This window comes from Salmo salar, chromosome 01 (assembly GCF_965601325.2).
Source record: "Salmo salar chromosome 01, fSalSal1, whole genome shotgun sequence".
Classification (NCBI taxonomy): Eukaryota; Metazoa; Chordata; class Actinopteri; order Salmoniformes; family Salmonidae; genus Salmo; species Salmo salar.
The window spans coordinates 104665729-104691556 of record NC_138291.1 but is presented as its reverse complement, the minus strand read 5'-3'; the positions used below and the strand labels follow the sequence as shown (position 1 = coordinate 104691556).

At 40.1% G+C, this 25828-nt stretch overlaps 1 protein-coding gene across 3 annotated transcripts in view; it reads left to right on the top strand.

The window, feature by feature from the left end:
- The window catches only part of LOC106577441 (adhesion G protein-coupled receptor B3), a 350410-nt gene that overhangs the window by 316081 nt on the left and 8501 nt on the right, over positions 1-25828 (top strand). For 2 of the 3 annotated variants that reach the window (XM_082978585.1, XM_082978578.1), the window contains 7 exons: positions 4314-4383; positions 6601-6667; positions 9781-9866; positions 14369-14467; positions 15834-16005; positions 18573-18686; positions 22779-22818. In XM_082978585.1, coding sequence (XP_082834711.1) covers positions 4314-4383; positions 6601-6667; positions 9781-9866; positions 14369-14467; positions 15834-16005; positions 18573-18686; positions 22779-22818 — 648 coding nt within the window. Of the gene's footprint in view, positions 1-4313; positions 4384-6600; positions 6668-9780; positions 9867-14368; positions 14468-15833; positions 16006-18572; positions 18687-19208; positions 19299-22778; positions 22819-25828 lie in introns of all 3 variants that reach the window. The other variant, XM_082978573.1, reaches the window with a different exon arrangement.

Below are 25828 nucleotides of genomic sequence, written 5' to 3'. Positions count from 1 at the left end.
ACATGAATTATGTGCCTATTTAAGATTACTCTGATGTTTTTCGTACGACGTACCCAATGATTAATGAAAACTTGCTATGTCCTCATTGTGGTTTATAGACGTGTTTAATATGTCTTATTTACACACTTTATTCGAATATTTATGAAATGCATATTGTTATATTTGGTAGCACATATTTGTTTTTCCTTGGCCTCCAACCCCTTTCCATGTATGGAACGGATGTGGGTGTGGCTAGGTCTTTTTATTATATTTGATTTATTTATTTCACCTTTATTTAACCAGCGACCTGGCCAAGATAAAGCAAAGCAGTTCGACACATACAACACAGAGTTACACATGGAATAAACAAAACATACAGTCAATAATACAGTAGAACAAAAGAAAACAAAAAGTCTATATACAGTGAGTGCAAATGAGGTAAGTTAAAGCAATACATAGGCCATGGTGGCGAAGTAATTACAATATAGCAATTAAACACTGGAATGGTAGATGTGCAGAAGATGAATGTGCAAGTAGAGCTACTGGGGTGCAAAGGAGCAAGATAAATAAATAAATACAGTATGGGGATGTGGTAGGTAGATAGATGGGCTGTTTACAGATGGGCTATGTACAGGTGCAGTAATCTGTGAGCTGCTCTGACAGCTGGTGCTTAAAGCTAGTGAGGGAGATATGAGTCTCCAGCTTCAGAGATTTTTGCAGTTCGTTCCAGTCATTGGCAGCAGAGAACTGGAAGGAAAGGCGGCCAAAAGCGGAATTGGCTTTGGGGGTGACCAGTGAGATATAACTGCTGGAGCGCATGCTACGAGTGGGTGCTGCTATGGTGACCAGTGAGATGAGATAAGGCGGGGCTTTACCTAGCAGAGACTTGTAGATAACCTGTAGCCAGTGGGTTCGGCGATGAGTATGAAGCGAGGGCCAACCAACGAGAGCGTACAGGTCGCAATGGTGGGTAGTGTATGGGGCTTTGGTGACAAAACGGATGGCACTGTGATAGACTGCATCCAGTTTGTTGAGTAGAGTGTTGGAGGCTATTTTATAGATGCCATCACCGAAGTCGAGGATCGGTAGGATGGTCAGTTTTACGAGGGTGTGTTTGGCAGCATGAATGAAGGATGCTTTGTTGCGATATAGGAAGCCGATTCTAGATTTAATTTTGGATTGGAGATGCTTAATGTGAGTCTGGAAGGAGAGTTTACAGTCTAACCAGACACCCAGGTATTTGTAGTTGTCCACGTATTCGAAGTCAGAGCCGTCCAGAGTAGTGATGCTGGACGGGCAAGCAGGTGCGGGCAGTGATCGATTGAATAGCATGCATTTAGTTTTACCTGTGTTTAAGAGCAGTTGGAGGCCACGGAAGGAGAATTGTATGGCATTGAAGCTCGTCTGGAGGTTAGTTAACACAGTGTCCAAAGAGGGGCCAGAAGTATACAGAATGGTGTCGTCTGCGTAGAGGTGGATCAGAGAATCACCAGCAGCAAGAGCAACATCATTGATGTATATAGAGAAGACAGTCGGCCCGAGAATTGAACCCTGTGGCACACCCATAGAGACTGCCAGAGGTCCGGACAACAGGCCCTCCGATTTGACACACTGAACTCTATCAGAGAAGTAGTTGGTAAACCAGGCGAGGCAATCATTTGAGAAACCAAGGCTGTCGAGTCTGCCAATATGAATGTGGTGCTTGACAGAGTCGAAAGCCTTGGCCAGGTCGATGAATACGGCTGCACAGTAATGTCTCTTATCGATGGCGGTTATGATGTCGTTTAGGACCTTGAGCGTGGCTCAGGTGCACCCATGACCAGCTCTGAAACCAGATAGCATAGAGGAGAAGGTACGGTGGGATTTGAAATGGTCGGTAATCTGTTTGTTAACTTGGCTTTTGAAGACTTTAGAAAGACAGGGTAGGATAGATATAGGTCTGTAGCAGTTTTGGTCTAGAGTGTCACCCCCTTTGAAGAGGGGGATGACCGCGGCAGCTTTCCAATCTTTGGGAATCTCAGACGATACGAAAGAGAGGTTGAACAGGCTAGTAATAGGGGTTGCAACAATTTTGGCAGATTATTTTAGAAAGAGAGGGTCCATATTGTCTATCCCGGCTGATTTGTATGGGTCCAGATTTTGCCGCTCTTTCAGAACATCAGCTATCTGGATTTGGGTGAAGGAGAAATGGTGGGGGCTTTGGCGGGTTGCTGTGGAGGGTGCCGGGCAGTTGAGGGGTAGCCAGGTGGAAAGCATGACCAGCCGTAGAGAAATGCTTATTGAAATTCTCAATTATAGTGGATTTATCGGTGGTAACAGAGTTTCCTAGCCTCAAGCAGTGGGCAGCTGGGAGGAGGTGCTCTTATTCTCCATGGACTTTACAGTGTCCCAAAACTTTTTTGAGTTAGTACTACAGGATACAAATTTCTGTTTGAAAAAGCTAGCCTTAGCTTTTCTAACTGCCTGTGTATATTTGTTCCTAACTTCCCTGAAAATGTGCATATCACGGGGGCTATTCGATGCTAATGCAGAACGCCACAGAACGTCTACATAAGGGTGCTAATTTAAAAAAAAATCACATAAGCTCTGATGAAGGCCGTGAGGCCGATACGTAAGCTTATTAAAGATCAGTGATACTATCAAGAGCAGTGTGCAGCATCTCTGTAAACTCATCCATTGTAGAATCTCTGTAAACTCATCCATTGTAGCGTCTCTGTAAAGTCATCCATTGTAGCATCTCTGTAGATTCATCCATTGTAGCATCTCTGTAGACTCATCCATAGTAGTATCTCTGTAGACTCATCCATTGTAGCATATCTGTAGACTCATCCATAGTAGTATCTCTGTAGACTCATCCATTGTAGCATCTATGTAGACTCATCCATTGTAGCGTCTCTGTAAAGTCATCCATTGTAGCATCTCTGTAAACTCATCCATTGTAGCATCTCTGTAGACTCATCCATTGTAGCATCTCTGTAGACTCATCCATTGTAGCATCTCTGTAGACTCATCCATTGTAGCATCTCTGTAGACTCATCCATTGTAGCGTCTCTGTAAAGTCATCCATTGTAGCAGCTCTGTGAGGATACGATACTGTCAGAAACAAGGGTTTGTTTTCAACAGTTCTGAAACTTATGTGAAGAACCAATACAATCCTCAAGCATCAACATTACATGTTGTTTTTTGTACTACAGGTGTTCAGTATAATCTAACGTCTCTGTGGGGTTTAGAGTTTATAGTAACAATTGATTTGCTCGTCTTGTTCAGATTGTAAATATTAGCTTTTTTTTTTACAGTAAATCAAGCAGCGTTGGTGTGTGTGCTTAGCGTGTTTACATGAACGTGTGTGTAGATCAGATAAAGTAATCCTTCTAACCCCCCCCCCCCCTTAAAAGATTTAGATGCACTATTGTAAAGTGGTTGTTCCACTGGATATCATAAGGTGAATGCACCAATTTGTAAGTCGCTCTGGATAAGAGCGTCTGCTAAATGACTTAAATGTAATGTAAATGTAATCTCTGGAGGCTAGGTGATTTATGCCATAGCTCCATACATTAGGAGCCCATTTACCTCTTCAGCACTGGTCTCCGCACCCACCTCCAGGAAATGTGACTGCATCAGTAAATCACGTGTCTGTCTGTCTGTCCGTCTGTCCGTCTGTCCGTCCGTCCGTCCGTCCCTGGGCCATGCCGCGAGGGAAGGTGTTTATATTCCAGGATGGAATGCAACAATCCATAACAGAGATCCATATTGAGGTGGTGTAGAGGGGGAACAAGCCCCATGTACTAGAGAGAGGGAAACCCACTGTAGACTCTCATAGGGATTGTTATCATTGTGTTACGGTGTGTGGAGGTAGCACTGCTCTTAAAGCTACAATCCTACATTGAAACAATAACAAAGTGGTCTCCCCTCCTCTGTTCTGGAAATAAAAAGTTGAGTGATGGGTCTGAAGAAATGTACATTCAAATTCATAGATGTAGCTACTGATGTAAGGACTGACCATCCATGAAATCAAGTTTTGAAATATAGTTTTTGGGGCGGCAGGTAGCCTAGTGGTTGTGTCAGTAACCAGAAGGTTGCTAGATCGAATCCCTGAGCTGACAAGGTAAAAATGGGTATATATCATTCATTTATAAAACCAAAAATGGATCTAGCAACTAAGGATTGTATCTTTAAATCCACTATGCTTCTTATCATGACTGGAGTTCTATCTGCAGAACACTGCCTCTATGGAGCGAATGATGAAGGAGATGACCTGCATGATGGCTGTATGGCACAATGAAACCCAGAACTACCTGTCTTATTGTTCATGTATTCATTCTTCTCTTTTTCAGGATTACCTGCCTTAGTGGTTGCCGTCTCAATGGGATTCACCAAAGCAAAAGGCTATGGAACACCCCAATAGTATGTTTTTTTCTCACTTCTTTCCGCCTATGTGTCACCTTGGTAGTTCTGATATTTTGGTAAAGATTATAATGTATAACATGTGGCATTTGCTCATGGTAATCACTGTCTATATCCCAAAATACAATTGTTTTCATTTGTAAAGCCTCATACTAATTGTGTCAATGGTCATTTAAATCAGAAGAGTTTCATTTTCAGAAATGTTGGTAAATGAGCTTTTATTGTTTAAAGAACTTATGAAAGAGATTGGTGTGTTTTTTCACTATCTAATCATGGCATGGGCTTATTCAAATGCAAAGGGGAGCCTCACACTCTAGGAGTTTAATAACCAATGTTTCGACAGACAAGCTGTCTTCATCAGAGCATAATGACAAACACTGCGGGTCACCACTTTATATACTTTCAAAGGACACACACACAGGTGTCTGTAATCAATGACACATGTATTTGTTCCTAATCTATCACATTATGCTTTCATTTCAGAGAGACTAAGAATCATGTGTTTTTTACTAAACGCTATATATCCGCCTCACTCAGAGAAATAAGTACTTCTACTAGGTGTTACACAGTCAAATGTAACAAATAACTACATTTTTAATAAAGAACTTTACAAATGTTACACTTGTGACGTCAGTATTACAAAAATGTAAAATAATAATATTGCTTCTTTAATCAGAACAGTTTCCAGCTGTGCTAACATAATTGCAAAATGGTTTTCTAATGATCAATTAGCCTTTTAAAATGATAAACTTGGATTATCTAACACAACGTGCCATTGGAACACAGGAGTGATGGTTACTGATAATGGGCCTCTGTACGCCTATGTAGATATTCCAATCAGCCGTTTCCAGCTACAATAAAAAATCTGCCGTTTCCAGCTACAATAGTCATTTACAACAATGTCTACACTGTATTTCTGATCAATTTGATGTTATTTTAATGGACAATGGCTTTTCTTTCAAAAACAAGAACATTTCTAAGTAACCCCAAACTTTTGAATGGTAGTGTATATGTAAAACATTTACATTTGACATTTTAGTCATTAAGCAGATGCTCTTATCCAGAGAGATTACAGGTAGTGCATTCATCCTAAAATAGCTAGGTGGGACAACAACATATCACAGTTAAAGATATTTCTTTCCATCTAAACAGTGGATATATGTAGCGTTTTGCAAAAAGATATTGTTTTATTTCACATCTAAAATCTATGAATTAAAAAAATCTGAGAGCAGTAATATATTAAACACATGAAGGTACCCACATGCAATGATTTCTGATGAAAAAACACAAATGTGAAAACTTGTTTAGCTAGGCTAGGGTGAACCCTACAAACCTGACAAACCCCCAAGACAACCCCAGTGGGCATTTTAAAAGATTCTGACAATCCCCCATTTCCTCCTGAGTTGTGTCCCAGCTGAATACTAGTACATAAACAATGTTTAAAACTCTCGTTAGCATTTTATTCCCCAGTAAAACTTTCTGAAGCAGAACCACAGCATATGCTAGTACTCCCTTTACACTGGAGGATAACACAACTGTATGCAGCTGTGCACCATTAAGTTGATGTGATTCTGGGGTTTCATTTCTTTGTGGGAGTTGGTTCGCTAGCTGATGTCTCCTCTTCTCCTCTCCGCTCCTCTCCAATCCACTCCACTCCTCTTCTCTTCTCTTCTCCTCTCCGCTCCTCTCCTCTCCAATCCACTCCACTCCTCTTCTCTTCTCCTCTCCGCTCCTCTCCAATCCACTCCACTCCTCTTCTCTTCTCCGCTCCGCTCCGCTCCTCTCCACTCCACTCCACTCCACTCCACTCCTCTTCTCTTCTCTTCTCCTCTCCGCTCCTCTCCAATCCACTCCACTCCTCTTCTCTTCTCCTCTCCGCTCCACTCCACTCCTCTTCTCCTCTCCGCTCCTCTCCAATCCACTCCACTCCTCTTCTCTTCTCCTCTCCGCTCCTCTCCAATCCACTCCACTCCTCTTCTCTTCTCTTCTCCTCTCCTCTCCAATCCACTCCACTCCTCTTCTCTTCTCCTCTCCTCTCCTCTCCTCTCCTCTCCTCTCCTCTCCTCTCCTCTCCTCTCCTCTCCTCTCCACTCCTTTCCTCTCTTCTCCTCTTCTCCTCTCTTCTCAACTTCACTTCACTCCTCTCCACTCCTCTCTTCTCTTCTCCTCTTCTCCGCTCTTCTCCTCTCCTCCTTTCCTCTCATCCTCTCTCTACAGCTGCTGGCTATCTCTAGAAGGTGGTCTCCTGTATGCCTTTGTTGGACCGGCAGCAGCAGTGGTTCTGGTATGTATTATAGTATTACAGTACTGCTGATTAAAGTACATATTATAGTATTACAGTACTGCTGATTAAAGTGTGTATTATAGTGTTACTTTACAGCTGATTACAGTGCATAGTATAGTATTACAGTACTGCTAAATAAAGTGTGTATTTTATTATTACAGTACTGCTGAATAAAGTGTGTTTTATAGTATTACAGTACTGCTGATTAAAGTATGTATTATAGTGTTACAGTACTGCTGATTAGTGTGTTTATAGTATTACAGTACTGCTGATTAAAGTAAAGTGTTACTTTACAGCTGATTACAGTGCATAGTATAGTATTACAGTACTGCTAAATAAAGTATGTATTATAGTATTACAGTACTGCTAATTAAAGTAAAGTGTTACTTTACAGCTGATTACAGTGCATAGTATAGTATTACAGTACTGCTAAATAAAGTATGTATTATAGTATTACAGTACTGCTGATTAAAATATGTATTATAGTATTACAGTACAATATGTATTATAGTATTACAGTACATCTGCTCATTAAAAGGGAGAAGGCTTGCAGTATCATTGTATGTTTAGGTTTAGTACTATTCAAGGTTGAAGGTGTCTTAATTATCCCATACATAATATTGGTTTGCAGGCAAGATTAGCATACAGTACATACAGTACATACTATCACATATAAAACATAGACACGAACATAGGCTACTCATTCGTTGCCTTGTTGGTTATTCATGTAAATGTACATTTTGTAAAACTGTAAGTGTTTGCTGAAAGAAAGGTCAATTCTTAGTATTTACTACAAACACTGTCCACACTCTTAGAAGAAAAAGGTGCTGTCTAGGACCGAAAAGGTTTTTGGGGCTGTGCCCATAGGAGAACCCTTTGAAGAACCCTTTTGGGTTCCATTGAAAAAACCTTTCCGCAGAATGTTCTACATTGAACTCAAAAGGGTTCTACCTGGAACCAAAAAGGCTTATCCTATGGGACTAGCCGAAGAACCCTTTTGGAACTCTTTTTTCTCTTTTCAAACTCTTTTTTGCTAAGAGTGTAGCCTCCTTCCAAAATCTTGACATTTTTCATCAAAGCAGTAAGCACTGATTAAATTACATTCAAAATACTTGATTTATCCCACAAGGGGCAATTATTGCAAATCTGATGTTACAGTGTTGGAGTTACTGTTTGTCTAAGGAGGTGATTTTGCTTTTGAAAATAACAGCAGCTGCTGTCAGACAGACAAAGCCTCCCTGAAGGCTCTTGTGTTGGATTGAGGGGAACATAGAGGTCAGGTCTTGCGAGTTAGTAAATGTAATGTCAATGCCATGAGTAAGCCACACAGCCCTAGATGTCACGTTACAACAGAGGAGAGGAAGAATAGAGGAGAGAGACCATAATAGAGGAGAGAGACCATAATAGAGGAGAGAGACCATAATAGAGGACAGAGATCATAATAGAGGAGATAGATCATAATAGAGGAGATGGATCATAATAGAGGAGATAGATCATAATAGAGGACAGAGATCATAATAGAGGAGATAGATCATAATAGAGGAGATGGATCATAATAGAGGAGAGGGATCATAATAGAGGAGATAGATCATAATAGAGCAGAGAGATCATAATAGAGGAGAGAGATCATAATAGAGGAGAGAGATCATAATAGAGGAGAGAGATCATAATAGAGGAGAGATATCATAATCATAATAATTATTGAAATGTAAGTGACCCCAATCCTGCCTTGTTCCCCCTCTATGAAAATGTAAATGTCACCCTTCAGACCGTGACAGTGTCCTCTTAGTCTAATGGAGTTGGGTTGGTGAGTGGGAGAGCCAGGTCTGATTCCCACCAGTTAAACTGCTTTTCTCTATAAACAGTGGAATTTGAGGGAGTGTAACTAGTTATATATTTTCATTCGTCTCTGGGATTCAAACAAGCGACCTTTCGGTTACTGGCCCAGTGCTTTTAACTGGTAGCCTACCTGCTGCCCCATATGACTAAATATATTCAGGTTTCCCTCAGGTATATGAATAGATATATTCAGGTTTCCTCTCAGGTATATGACTAAATATATTCAGGTTTCCCTCAGGTATATGAATAGATATATTCAGGTTTCCCTCAGGTATATGATTAGATATATTCAGGTTTCCTCTCAGGTATATGACTAAATATATTCAGGTTTCCCTCAGGTATATGAATAGATATATTCAGGTTTCCCTCAGGTATATGAATAGATATATTCAGGTTTCCTTCAGGTATATGAATAGATATATTCAGGTTTCCTTCAGGTATATGAATAGATATATTCAGGTTTCCCTCAGGTATATGAATAGATATATTCAGGTTTCCTTCAGGTATATGAATAGATATATTCAGGTTTCCTTCAGGTATATGATTAGATATATTCAGGTTTCCCTCAGGTATATGAATAGATATATTAAGGTTTCCCTCAGGTATATGATTAGATATATTCAGGTTTCCTCTCAGGTATATGACTAAATATATTCAGGTTTCCCTCAGGTATATGAATAGATATATTCAGGTTTCCCTCAGGTATATGAATAGATATATTCAGGTTTCCCTCAGGTATATGAATAGATATATTCAGGTTTCCTCTCAGGTATATGACTAAATATATTCAGGTTTCCCTCAGGTATATGATTAGATATATTCAGGTTTCCCTCAGGTATATGATTAGATATATTCAGGTTTCCCTCAGGTATATGCATAGATATATTCAGGTTTCCTCTCAGGTATATGACTAAATATATTCAGGTTTCCCTCAGGTATATGATTAGATATATTCAGGTTTCCCTCAGGTATATGATTAGATATATTCAGGTTTCCCTCAGGTATATGAATAGATATATTCAGGTTTCCTTCAGGTTATGATTAGATATATTCAGGTTTCCCTCAGGTATATGATTAGATATATTCAGGTTTCCCTCAGGTATATGAATAGATATATTCAGGTTTCCTTCAGGTATATGAATAGATATATTCAGGTTTCCCTCAGGTATATGACTAGATATATTCAGGTTTCCTTCAGGTATATGAATAGATATATTCAGGTTTCCCTTAGGTACATGAATATATATGTGAAGGTATTCCTTCTCTATGAACAGGTCAACATGGTGATTGGCATCCTGGTGTTCAACAAGCTGGTCTCCAGAGACGGGATTCTGGAGAAGAAGCCGAAGCATCGAGCTGGGTAAGAAACCACCTACAGCAAAGATATAGAATCTCTATTCTATTTTATTTCTATGACCTGTAGTATGTCTGAAGCAGCTGGGTAAGAAACCACCTACAGCAAAGATATAGAATCTCTATTCTATTATATATCTATGACCTGTAGTATATCTGAAGCAGCTGGGTAAGAGAGCACCTACTTATAAAATACATGGTGATACACAACAAAGACAGACAGCAACTAGTTATACTTCCTTAATTAGGTATTATTCCTTATATGGACATTGAAACACTCCAGGTTGGCTGGAGGGTTGACTGTATAGCTCTCCTAAGATCTTCAGTGGTCTACTTCTCCAGTCCTTTAGTGTACATAGTAGTCTGACTCCCCCTCACCACACATTCACACAGACCCTCTGGATGTCTTCATTTTCCAAATGGAGATTAGGCCTCGTTCTTTACCCTGGCTGATGGGAGAACATTAGAGGCATCAACATAAAGAGGTCACAGCTCTCTGGGGGAGACGGTGTGTGTGTGTGTGTGTGTGTGTGTGTGTGTGTGTGTGTGTATGTGTGTGTGTGTGTGTGTGTGTGTGTGTGTGTGTGTGTGTGTGTGTGTGTGTGTGTGTGTGTGTGTGTGTGTGTGTGTTTAATGTGTGTGTGTGTGTGTGTGTGTGTCTGGGGAGAGACATTGGGAGACGTGGCAGAATCAGTCCATAATGAAAATTGTTTAAAACGCTCACCACCCACAGGTCCCCAGATTGGCCCTGAGTACTACTAACGAGATACAGAGTTGGAATGCGTTATTTTCTGTCGTCTGGTTTATACTTGGTCTAACAACATGTCTGTAGACCACTATAATGTGACAACTGTCCACGGACAGTCCTTAGATCTACTGTAAACCAGCCTTATGTCATCTTGTCATGTGTTTAAAACACTTTGTCCCTGCCTGACTACTACTAGTGTGATAGAGAAAGTTGGGATGCCTTTCCTAGTGATGTTTTTTCACTAAGGTCATTTTATGTGGTCATCTTGATGCGTGTTAATCCCAAAGCCCTCTACAACACCCACGTTAACACTGGCCATGTCTGTCTGGAAACTGCTAACATGAAAAGTTGTGGGTGCTACTGTTTTTACGTAACCCTTGTGTTGTGTTGAGGTCTGTGGGACCCATTTTCAATGTTTACTAAAAGAAAAATGCAATTAATTATTTTTTCAATCTGGACTCTTTGGCCTTGACTCATTTTCTGTGAAGAACGTGTAAAATAACACATTTTCATTGAGTGCACACTGTGTACCCCCTTACACATTTATATTTCATATGAGGTGTTCTGGTCCACCAGACCCCCCTACACATTTATATTACATATGAGGTGTTCTGGTCCACCGGACCCCCCTACACATTTATATTACATATGAGGTGTTCTGGTCCACCGGACCCCCCTACACATTTATATTTCATATGAGGTGTTCTGGTCCACCGGACCCCCCTACACATTTATATTTCATATGAGGTGTTCTGGTCCACCGGACCCCCCTACACATTTATATTACATATGAGGTGTTCTGGTCCACCGGACCCCCCCTACACATTTATATTACATATGAGGTGTTCTGGTCCACCGGACCCCCCTACACATTTATATTACATATGAGGTGTTCTGGTCCACCGGACCCCCCCTACACATTTATATTACATATGAGGTGTTCTGGTCCACCGGACCCCCCTACACATTTATATTACATATGTGGTGTTCTGGTCCACCGAACCCCCCTACACATTTATATTACATATGAGGTGTTCTGGTCCACCGGATCCCCCTACACATTTATATTACATATGTGGTGTTCTGGTCCACCGGATCCCCCTACACATTTATATTACATATGTGGTGTTCTGGTCCACTGGACCCCCCTACACATTTATATTACATATGAGGTGTTCTGGTCCACCGGATCCCCCTACACATTTATATTACATATGAGGTGTTCTGGTCCACCGGACCCCCCTACACATTATATTACATATGTGGTGTTCTGGTCCACCGGACCCCCCTACACATTTATATTACATATGAGGTGTTCGGGTCCACCGGACCCCCCTACATATTTATATTATATATGAGGTGTTCTGGTCCACCGGACCCCCCTACGCATTTATATTACATATGAGGTGTTCGGGTCCACCGGACCCCCCTACACATTTATATTACATATGAGGTGTTCGGGTCCACCGGACCCCCCTACATATTTATATTATATATGAGGTGTTCTGGTCCACCGGACCCCCCTACACATTTATATTACATATGAGGTGTTCGGGTCCACCGGACCCGAGGGTAATAAAAGTGTAGAAAAGTGTATGTGCAGGTGAAAACAAGTAAAAATGTAACAAAACGGTTTGCTGTGTGTCTTCACTCTGTCTTTCTCCTCCCTGGGCCTGTTGTTTCAACATAGCACCAAGAACCTGTTTATCTCCCTGCCTGTCTCCCACTTTTCTCACACTCTTTACTCTTTGTAGTGTGTGAAACTACAAACTACAACTACAAATACATTTTTTATTTATTGTATTTTTTTATTTAACCTTTCACTAGGCAGGTCTTGCGGGAATCTGCACGATGTTATTACAATATACTATTTAGATATATTATTTCGATACATTGTCCCCAAAAAACATTTTTCCAAACTCTCCCCCAGCCAGGTGCAAATTGGGTGAGGAACACAACAGATAAATAGCTTTGCATGTGTGGCTCCTTACCACAATCAGTCAGTATGGCAAAAATAATCTCTGCTCAGAGGGACTTCAAAATCATTTTTTGCAGAGAGAGAAGCTAGTGTGGAAGGAGCGTTTTCCACTTTGGAAGATGAAGAATTCTTCCGAATATGAGGATCATGTCTCTGTCAATTCAGAGTCTGACAGTGAGTTGAATGAAGAGGATGAGATTGACTCTCAGCCAGCCCCAGGACCAGCCCGTCAGCAACCAGCCCCAGGACCAGCCCGTCAGCAACCAGCCCCAGGACCAGCCCGTCAGCAACCAGCCCCAGGACCAGCCCGTCAGCAACCAGCCCCAGGACCAGCCCGTCAGCAACCAGCCCCAGGAACAGCCCGTCAGCAACCAGCAACCAGCCCCAGGACCAGCCCTTTATAGAATCTTATAGAATCAAGATCTGGGCTGCCTGTAATGCTGCTTAATCATATGTGTAGAACTTGCAAGTGTATACGGGGAAATCAAATGGAGGAGCCCCTGAGAAGAACCAAGGGATGCAGGTTGTCCTGGAAGTGACACAGTGACTCCGTGGCCACAACATCACATTCAATAACTTTTTGACTTTGCACTAGCTGGGACAGGAGCTCCTCAAGAGGAAGCTGACAATGGTAGGATCAAAGCTCCCACCTCAGCTGTTAAATACACGGAAGAGGCCTATCAATTCCTCTAAGTTTGTGTTCACGGCCGACACGTCCCTAGTGTCCTACAGTGGGGGAAAAAAGTATTTGATCCCCTGCTGTATTTGTACGTTTGCCCACTGACAAAGAAATGATCAGTCTATTATTTTAATGGTAGGTTTATTTGAACAGTGAGAGACAGAATAACAACAAAAAAATCCAGAAAAAAACGCATGTCAAAAATGTTATAAATTGATTTGCATTTTAATGAGGGAACTAAGTATTTGACCCCTCTCAATCAGAAAGATTTCAGAAAAATGTGGTACTCATGAGTACGCTGCATAGGGATGGGAGAATCTGTGGCCAGGAACATCAGAAACCAGAAATGACAATGGATTACAATGCTACAGAAGGAGGGGTGGACAAGACAACTGGTGACTGGCTACAGCTGCAAAAGAAGAACCCTCTGCTGGCCACTTGTGATATTCTTCAACAGCTTGGACGTACAAGGCGTTTGTCATCTGGATGGTGTTGAACCCAGACTGGAACAGAGGGAAGCTCCAGAGGAGACGGCTTTTTCTCCAGGAGCTGGAAAAGGCATTGGTAAGACCTCCAATCCAGGGGAGACAACATATCCCAAGGACCCCAGCTTCTGCAGCCATCGTGAGGAGGATTCAGGAGGAGGATGCTGATAAAAATCACATTTTATTAACAAAAACGAATAGTACTTGTATAGATAAATGTGATCTAGTAGAGTTGAATGGCTAATATTAACCATGTATGCTGTCTGTATTGCTTGTAACTGATATAAGTCAACATCTAAGTATTAAGTATTTTTACCTAAATTGTTATGGCTGTATTGTTTTAAAAACCCAATAATGTTGTGGGTCCATCAGACCCACAGACATTGGGTGAATAACAAAAACATGAACACCACACAAGGGTTAAACACACTGACAAATTGGCCCTGGCTACTACTAATACGATAGAGAACGTTGGGATGGTGTAGTGCTGCTTCTTCACTACTATCATCACTAGTGTCCACATGTTGTATGATAGAACAGAAGGAATGCTATGCTAGTCATAGTGCTACTTCTTCACTAAACACTATTTCCTGTTGTTTTGTTGTTTGTTGTCCCACAGACCGATGAACGAGCCCCATACAGGGTTAACTCTGAAATGTGCCAAATGTGGCGTGGTGTCCACAACAGCTCTTTCTGCAACTACAGCCAGCAATGCCATGTAAGTTCTCTCTTACAGTACATCGATGCCTGGCAGTGGGAATTAATGAGATTAGCTGTATGTGTGTGTGCATGACTGGTCTGATGGTGTGTGTGTGTGTGTGTGTGTGTGTGTGTGTGTGTGTGTGTGTGTGTGTGTGTGTGTGTGTGTGTGTGTGTGTGTGTGTGTGTGTGTGTGTGTGTGTGTGTGTGTGTGTGTGTGTGTGTGTGTGTGTGTGTGTGTGTGTGTGTGTGTGTGTGTGTGTGTCTGTGTCTGTGCGTGCATGGCTGGTCTGATCGTGTGTGTGTGTCTGTGCGTGTGTGTGTGTCTGTGCGTGCATGGCTGGTCTGATGGTCTGTGTGTCTGGACCAAGAACTTGGAAGATCTACAGAGAATAAACAGGATGGAATATTTGTCCTTGCGTAGATAGCTATATTTCTTCCTCAACAGAGACTGCCATGGTCTGATGGTCTGGAGAAACACCTTCTTAGACCTATAGTAGAGTACTGGGTAGTCAGACAGTAATGTTAGACCTATAGTAGAGTACTGGGCAGTCAGACAGTAATGTTAGACCTATAGTAGAGTACTGGGTAGTCAGACAGTAATGTTAGACCTATAGTAGAGTACTGGGCAGTCAGACAGTAATGTTAGACCTATAGTAGAGTACTGGGCAGTCAGACAGTAATGTTAGACCTATAGTAGAGTACTGGGTAGTCAGACAGTAATGTTAGACCTATAGTAGAGTACTGGGTAGTCAGACAGTAATGTTAGACCTATAGTAGAGTACTGGGCAGTCAGACAGTAATGTTAGACCTATAGTAGAGTACTGGGTAGTCAGACAGTAATGTTAGACCTATAGTAGAGTACTGGGCAGTCAGACAGTAATGTTAGACCTATAGTAGAGTACTGGGTAGTCAGACAGTAATGTTAGACCTATAGTAGAGTACTGGGTAGTCAGACAGTAATGTTAGACCTATAGTAGAGTACTGGGTAGTCATAGTAGAGTACTGGGTAGTTCTATCTACAAGAGAGATCACTGTAGTAGTCTAGCCAGGCAGTAATGTCTTCTATCTACAAGAGAGACCACTGTAGTAGTCTGGCCAGGCAGTAATGTCTTCTATCTACAAGAGAGACCACTGTAGTAGTCTGGCCAGGCAGTAATGTCTTCTATGATCTGATGTGTGCCAGGTGGTAATGCAGACCCTTACCTTAACCTCTATCCCCTGTCTCCCCCTTTCCCCTCTCCCACCCTCTCCTTCCCTTGCCCCTCTCCCGCCCCCTCTCTCCCCTCCCTTCCTCCCTCTCCCGCCCCCTCCCTACCTCCCTCTCCCACCCCCTCTCTCCCATCCCCCTCTATCCTCCCCTCCTCTCTCCCTCCCTCTCTCAGGGCCTCTCTGTGGAGTTCCTGTGTGGTTCTGCCTCTGCTGGCTCTGACATGGATGTCTGCGGTGCTGGCCATGACAGACAAGCGCTCAATCCTATTTCAGATCCTCTTCTCTGTCTTCGACTCGTTGCAGGGCTTTGTCATCGTCATGGTGCACTGTATCCTGAGGAAAGAGGTAAGGAAGAGGGAGAGAAGAGGGAGAGGGAGGTATTGAGGAAGTGAGGGAAGGAAAGGGGGGAGAGAGGAGGAGAGGGAGGTATTGGGGAAGTGAGGGAAGGAGGGGGGAGGGGGGAGAGGGAGGTATTGGGGAAGTGAGGGAAGGAAAGGGGGAGGGGAAGAGAGGAGGGAGAGTGAGGTATTGGGGAAGTGAGCGAAGGAGAGGGGGAGGGGGAAAGGGGAGAGGGAGAGGGAGGTATTGGGGAAGTGAGCGAATGAGAGGGGGGGGGAGAGGGAGGTATTGGGGAAGTGAGGGAAGGAGAGGGGGAGGGGAAGAGAGGAGGGAGAGGGAGGTATTGGGGAAGTGAGCGAAGGAGAGCGGGAGGGGGAAAGGGGAGAGGGAGAGGACGGTATTGGGGAAGTGAGGGAAGGAGAAGGGGAGGTATGTATGGGTTAGGGATAAGGGGATACTCTTTCAGTAGGATTCTGTTCATAGTGCAAAATACCCCAAAAAATACTTTCCAACAGGATATACAAATTAAGGTTTCTTATTGGACCAATTCAGATAGAATCGCCCCATTTTACCCATTTTACACTTGGTGCCAAATGAACATGCCATAGGTCACACCCTGTGTCACAATGTTTTGTTGACCCTTATTCATGTTTAATCCCTCTTATCTCTTGTGGCCCCACACACACACACACACACACACACTTCCTGTTTGGCCCTAACTACAGTATTTATTAGGAGAGTATAAGGAGATTAGTGATCTGGCCCAGATTAACTCCATATGTTTTGTTTACAGTGGCTTGCGAAAGTATTCACCCCTCTTGGTATTTTTCCTATTTTGTTGCCTTACAACCTGGAATTAAAATATATTTTTTGGGGGGGTTGTATCATTTGATTTACACAACATGCCTACCACTTTGAAGATGCAAAATATTTTTTATTGTGAAACAAACAACAAATAAGACAAAAAAATAGAACATTTGAGCATGAATAACTATTCACCCCCCCCCCCCCCCCCCCAAAGTCAATACTTTGTAGAGCCACCTTTGCAGCAATTACAGCTGCAAGTCTCTTGGGGTATGTCTCAATAAGCTTGGCACATCTAGCCACTGGGATTTTTGCCCATTTTTCAAGGCAAAACTGCTCCAGCTCCTTCAAGTTGGATGGGTTCCGCTGGTGTACAGCAATCTTTAAGTCATACCACAGATTCTCAATTGGATTGAGGTCTGGGCTTTGACTAGGCCATTCCAAGACATTTTAATGTTTCCCCTTAAACCACTCGAGTGTTGCTTTAGCAGTATGCTTAGGGTCATTGTCATGTTGGAAGGTGAACCTCCGTCCCAGTCTCAAATCTCTGGAAGACTGAAACAGGTTTCCCTCAAGAATTTCCCTGTATTTAGCGCTATCCATCATTCCTTCAACTCTGACCAGTTTCTCAGTCCCTGCTGATGAAAAATATCCCCACAGAATGATGCTCCCACCACCATGCTTCACTGTGTGGATGGTGTTCTCGGGATGATGAGAGGTGTTGGGTTTGACATAGTGTTTTCCTTGATGGCCAAAAAGCTCAATTTTAATCTCATCTGACCTGAGTACCTTCTTCCATATGATTGGGGAGTCTCCCACATGCCTTTTTGCGAACATCAAACATGTTTGCTTATTTTTTTCTTTAAGCAATGGCTTTTTTTCTGGCCACTCTTCCGTAAAGCCCAGCTCTGTGGAGCTTTGCAGCTCTTTCAGGATTATCTTTGGTCTCATTTTTGCCTCTCTGATTAATGCCCTCCTTACCTGGTCTGTGAGTTTTAGTGGGTGGCCCTCTCTTGGCAGGTTTGTTGTGGTGCCATATTCTTTCCATTTTTTAATAATGGATTTAATGGTGCTCTGTGGGATGTTCAAAGTTTTGGATATTTTTTTATAACCCAACCCTGATCTGTACTTCTCCACAACTTTGTCCCTGATCTGTTTGGAGAGCTCCTTGGTCTTCATGGTGCTGCTTGCTTGGTGGTGCCCCTTGCTTAGTGGGGCCTTCAGAACAGGGATCATGTGACAGGTCATGTGACACTTAGATTCCAAACAGGTGGACTTTATTTAACTAATTATGTGACTTCTGAAGGTAATTTGTTGCACCAGATCTTATTTAGGGGCTTCATAGCAAAATACATATGCACGCACCACTTTTCAATTTTTTTTTATATATTCTTTTTAAACAAGTAATTTTTTTTCATTTCAATTCGCCAATTTTGACTATTTTGTGTATGTCCATTATATGAAATTCAAATAAAAATCAATTTAAATTACAGGTTGTAATGCAACAAAATACGAAAAACACCAAGGGGGATGAATAATTTTGCAAGGCACTGTACATCACTTTCCTGTTAACCTGCCCCTCCCCTTTGGAAAGTAGCTGTAATCACTGTGAGCAAGGTCAAGAGGTTCCAGCAGGAACAATAGAGGATGTTTTTACTCTCTAGTGTCATGGCCATAGCCTGTCAGAAACTAAAATACACATTATATATCATATTATACTAAATGTCAAGTGCTCTAATATTACTTCTATGGTGCTTCACTTTCCCCAGGTCCAAGATGCTTTCAGATGTCGTCTCAGAAACTGTCAGGACCCCAGAAACTGTCAGGACCCCCTCAACGCTGACAACACTGGAACTTTCCCCAACGGTCATGCTCAGATTATGGTACGATAACACCAGTACTGTAAACCCTCAACCCAGTGGTGGCTGGTTTGCATTTTCAATGGGGAGGACAGGCTCGGGGTAATGGCTGGAAAGGAAATAAATGGAATGGTCTCAAACGCATCAAACACTTGGTTTCCATGTGTTTGATACCATTCCAGTTAATTCATTCCATCCATTATTATGTACCGTCCTCCCCTCACCAGCCTCCTCTGCGCTCAACCAAAGCCTATACCTGCTTTTATATTTGAGACAAAGGAGCAAATCCACATGTTCACGAGTAAAATGTGAATTGATGTCAATGAGACTACGTCTGAAATTGCACCCTATTCCCTATATAGTGCACTACTTTTGACCAGGGCCAATACGGAATAGGGTGCCATTTGAGACACACTCCAAGTGAAAATTCCACTTAAATGGGGGTTAGGATTTGCTTCTAACAGCTGATTCACACTATAGGTCTGAACTGAACCGTACTGTGCTGGCTCTGGCTAGGAGACATTCTTTTCACATTGTCCTTTCCAGTATGTTTCCAGCAACTGTGGTGGATGCCTAACCAGGCCAGCGCAGTACGGCTCGGCAGGGATCGCCTTGGCTCAGCTCAGTGTGAAAAGGGTATAGTATTACATACCCTCAAGACAAGCCTTCATAGCAGGGTTGGGGTCCATTCCATTTCAATTCAGTCAATTAAGGAAGTCAACTGAAATTCCAATTCTGCTGGTTGGGCTGGATGAGGCATTGTTACCCGTCGTTTTACAAATACTGTAGCTGCTTTAGTTCAGCTGTAATTACACACAGTGTAGACCAGCACGTGGCCCTGGCCCCTGTAATAAATCTCACACACACACACACACACACACACACACACACACACAGTAATAAAGCAACAGTTGTTTGAAGGACCTTTGTAACGCCACACCAAATCTCTTGATCCAGCAGAACGCCAACTGCCAATGACCTTCGCTCATCATAACTATCGTCTGATCTCCCCAACGTTTGTATTCTAATATCCTCCTACTCAGATTGAATTCATTTCCACCGTTGTAGAATGGTGTGTTGGCTGTCGGGGTGCCGACGGTTCAATAGAATCATTTGCAGAGAACAAAGTGATTCGTTCCCAACCGCTGTTTTAGTGCTAGAAATTCCCTGTTATATGCAGGCGTGTTGCTCTATAGTTGGGAACGGAGCAGGGAGAATAGGACCATTAACTTGACAGTAACTGACCCTAACAGGGAAAGGAAATAGATAGATGCAATGAAACTCCTCCTATGTAATGATGACATGTTTAATCAGATGTCAAAAGAGCTTGCTATTGGGATTGTTCTATTGACTTAATTCATCTCAACACTGCATGTGGCTGGAGTTGTTCGAGGTTTCTTTTATGATGTCATAGTGTAACAATCATCTTGGATCTTAAACCATGCTACAATATTACAGTTACAATAAATGCTGTGTTTATATGAGGGTGCTCAAGGCAAGACAGACAAAATGAATACAGTGAATAAAATAACGCAGTCAGAACTGGCAGATGCATAACATAACAGATACATAACAGATAAAATTCAGATACATAATATAACAGAAATAACAGATACATAATATAGCAGATATATAATATAACAGATACATAATATAGCAGATGCGTAATATAACAGATACATAACATAACAGATACATAATAAAACAGATACATAACAGATATATAACAGATACATAACAGATATAAAAGATACATAACATAACAGATACATAACAGATACATAATATAACAGATACTTAACAGATATAACAGATACATAACATAACAGATACATAACAGATATAACAGATACATAACATAACAGATACATAACAGATGCATAATATAACAGATACTTAACAGATATAACAGATACATAACATAACAGATACATAACAGATATAACAGATACATAACATAACAGATACATAACAGATGCATAATATAACAGATACTTAACAGATATAACATATACATAACAAATAGATAATATAACAGATACATAATATAACAGATACATAACAGATACATAATATAACAGATACATAACAGATACATAATATAACAGATACATAATATAACAGATACAAAACAGATACATAATAAAACAGATACATAACAGATATATAACAGATACATAACAGATATAACAGATACATAACAGATGCATAATATAACAGATACTTAACAGATATAACATATACATAACAAATATATAATATAACAGATACATAATATAACAGATACATAACAGATACATAATATAACAGATACATATTATAACAGATACATAACAGATATATAACAGATACATAACAGATATAACAGATACATAACAGATGCATAATATAACAGATACTTAACAGATATAACATATACATAACAAATATATAATATAACAGATACATAATATAACAGATACATAACAGATACATAATATAACAGATACATAATATAACAGATACATAACAGATACATAATATAACAGATACATAATAAAACAGATACATAACAGATACATAATATAACAGATACATAATATAACAGATACATAACAGATACATAATATAACAGATACATAATAAAACAGATACATAACAGATACATAATATAACAGATACATAACATAACAGATACATAATAAAACAGATACATAACAGATATATAACAGATACATAACAGATATAACAGATACATAACAGATGCATAATATAACAGATACTTAACAGATATAACATATACATAACAAATATATAATATAACAGATACATAATATAACAGATACATAATATAACAGATACATAACAGATGCATAATATAACAGATACTTAACAGATATAACAGATACATAATATAACAGATACAAAACAGATACATAATAAAACAGATACATAACAGATATATAACAGATACATAACAGATACATAATATAACAGATACAAAACAGATACATATTATAACAGATACATAACAGATATATAACAGATACATAACAGATATAACAGATACATAACAGATACATAATATAACAGATACAAAACAGATACATATTATAACAGATACATAACAGATACATAACAGATGCATAATATAACAGATACTTAACAGATATAACATATACATAACAAATATATAATATAACAGATACATAACAGATACATAATATAACAGATACATAATATAACAGATACATAACAGATACATAATATAACAGATACATAATATAACAGATACATAATATAACAGATAGATATATAACAGATATATAACAGATATATAACAGATACATAACAGATATAACAGAAACATAACAGATATAACAGATACATAATATAACAGATACATAATATAACAGATATATAATATAACAGATACATAATATAACAGATAAATAACAGATACATAATATAACAGATACATAACAGATACATAATATAACAGATACATAATATAACAGATACATAATATAACAGATACATAACAGATACATAATATAACAGATACATAATATAACAGATATATAATATAACAGATACATAACAGATAAACAATATAACAGTTACATAATATAACAAATACGTAACAGATACCTAACAGATACATAATATAACAGATATATAATATAACAGATACATAACAGATACCTAACAGATACATAATATAACAGATATATAATATAACAGATACATAACAGATACATAATATAACAGATACATAATATAACAAATACATAACAGATACCTAACAGATACATAATATAACAGATATATAATATAACAGATACATAACAGATATATAATATAACAGATAAATAACAGATACATAATATAACAGATACATAACAGATACATAATATAACAGATATATAAAATAACAGATACATAATATAACAGATACATAATGTAACAGCATGAAAAGGAAAACACAAGGTTTTTAAAACTTCAATCCAGACATGTGTATGTGCTATCACCTCACACTTGTGGCAGTGTCACAATATATGACATATTGTGTTGTGTCAATGCTGAAATCTATGTCTGGCCGTATTTTCACCACTGTTGTCTTTTCTCTCCCAACAGACGGACTTTGAGAAAGACGTTGACATCGCCTGTCGATCAGGTAACAACCAGATGGTGTCATATTCAATTAATGAGCTCATGATTACATTGCCTATTGAAATTAAAGCCCTAAAAAGAGGTTAGACACAATGGGGTAAAAAACTACATAAAATAACTTCCCAGGTTGTATAACAGCCCACTATCCACATTGGACACCTGCTGGCTTAATTATCAAAAAAGACCCATTTGATGTGAGAACAGGGCTGCATCCCAAATGGAACCCTATTCCCTATATAGTGCACTACTTTACCCATGGGCCCTGGTCACAGGTAGTGCACTATAAAGGGAATAGGGGTGCCATTTGGGACGTAGACGAGGAGTGATAAGAGGAGGCTTCAGTGAAAAAAGAGAATTTGTTAGGTGTCAGAAAGCCGGCTAGCTTTCTGTGTGGGATGAAACGCATTGTTTGATATCAAAAGGAAGGGTAAGATAGAGTGGGAGAGTCGTGAATTTGAATAATAATGACTGCGCTTATCATTTTAAACATCCCTTTCTACTTGTTGTTCATTAACAAAATGGACGATGGGAAAGCATTGCACTGTAGCCCTGGTTTCATTGGTTTTGTTGATGACTCATGTTTAAAGTATTGCGTTTTTAAGAGTATGCTGTGGTTTGATGTGAACATGTTGTGTTTTTAAGAGTATGCTGTGGTTTGATGTGAACATGTTGTGTTTTTAAGAGTATGCTGTGGTTTGATGTGAACATGTTGTGTTTTTAAGGGTATGCTGTGGTTTGATGTGAACATGTTGTGTTTTTAAGAGTGTGTAAGGTGTCCAATCACAAACACATATTTGACCAATAGGTAAATGTTCATTGTGTGAATACTCCTCTAACAAAACCAATGGTTCTAACCTCATGTCTCTATCATAATCCATTCAAAGTTTTTAACCTTGTAGGATGGTCAAGATTTGGGTGACTAAATCAACTGAGGCCAGAGAAAAAAAGTGGTCTAAAATCTGGAAAATAGCATTGTGTCAAACAGGCTGGATGCTGTGAGAGAATTAAGGCTAACTGACAGGCTTACCGTTGAACTCTACAGACAGGATTACCAGTGAACATGCATCTTTCTTCTCAAATCCGGAGGACATAAAACAATAGATATTAAAATAGATGTTGATTTTGAGACATGACATATTTCATTTTCATGTGGAGTTCCTGTTCTATTGGAAGACTTTTCACAAAAACATCTCTGTGGAATGTCAATGGAGCAGTTTTTATTTTCAACATTTTAAAAATGGCATTCAGCTCGTGTCATGCTAATTTACCTATTTTCGACCCGCAGAAACAACTTGGAAGACGATGACCACAAAATATAAAAATCCTCACAAGTTTTGTCGAGAAATTATTATGGGATGTATTAGGTTACAAAATCTGACTTCTAGGATATAATGTTAATGATAGGTCAGAGAACGACCCCACTGAACCATTCAGAACATGAAGAATCATATTTGTCTTGGTCAAATGTATTTTACAACATAAGGAAGTGAAATCATAATGAATAAAGGTTTGATGTGTCTGTCTATATCTAGGAGATACACTATATATACAAAAGTATGTGGACACCCCTTTAAATTAGTGGATTCAGCTAGTTCAGCCACACCCGTTGCTGACGGGTGTAAAAAACAAATCAAATCAAATTTTATTGGTCACATACACATGGTTAGCAGATGTTATTGTGAGGCGTCTGTTTCTCAAACTAGACACTAATGTACTTGTCCTAAAAAAAAATTATTTTCTTTCAAAAACAAGGACAATTCTAAGTAACCCCAAATGTTTGAACGGCAGTGTATAATTACGCAGTCTCTCACTGTGTAGCCTACTCCAAGTAGTCCAGAGTAGACTGATAAGACTGCTTTGATTTGGTGAACTGATAAAGGGAACATAGCATTTTAAGACTAGGCCTATAATTAGAATAGATCATTACAATAGAATGGCCTGCCCTGTTCTTCATTCACAATTGGTGATTAGATAATTATTCATTGTTGGCTTCCCCTCACTCATCAACTCCCCCTTACTTTACTTCATTTATTTAATGTGTTGTTATATGTGTGAAATTAGTTTTGGTATAGTTTAGGTTCAGTTTTCAGGCAATTGTGGAGTGATTATCAGCTGGGCAGTGGAGTGGAGCAGGCCCTACTGTTGGGAGGAGGAGGGGCAACGGGGGGAAACCTTTCCAAAAAATGACATGCCTTGTTAAAACTGGTTCTAACTCTAGTTCTGTTGTTGATATTAAGACTTAAAGACTTAAAACATGGCAGAGTAATAGAAACATGTAGAAATCATCAGCAGTCAAAATGACTGCTTTAGCGGTTCTAGTGTTTAGGATAAAAGTAATGAATAAAAAGTCAAATCCAAATTTTGTTATCTATCGGGAATACTTTCTGGAATAACACCAGGAATACCTGTATATACCAGGAATAGATACCAGGAAACAATAATAACTGTGCCAAGAATATATACCAGGAATAATCCCTCGCCTGCCTGCCCATCCCTCTGGCCATGGAGTCATACCACCTCCACCAACCCCCTACCCCCTACCCCTCCACCCCCTCCTTCCTCTCTCTCTCTGCACCACTGTTTATCTCCCTGCTCCACTCTGTGGTGATTCAGGCTGAAAACAAAAAGGGAAGTGTTATGTTTTCTGTTTCTGGCCGTGCTGCGCTGCTCTGGACACACACACACACACACACACACACACACACACACACACACACACACACACACACACACACACACACACACACACACACACACACACACACACACACACTGCTGACCTTGTGTTCTCCTTGCAGCCTGTTGGTTTTCAAACAGGCAATTCCCCTGTGGAGGATTCAGGAGGCCAAGATTAAAATGGCCCCAAATGGCACCCTATTCCCTTCCTAGTGCACTACTTTTGACCAGGGCCAATAGGGACCAGCGCCCATAGAGCTCTCATCAGAAGTAGTGCACTATGTAGGGAATATGCTGCCATTTGGGACGCAGACATCAGCTCTGCAGCGGTGGAGAGA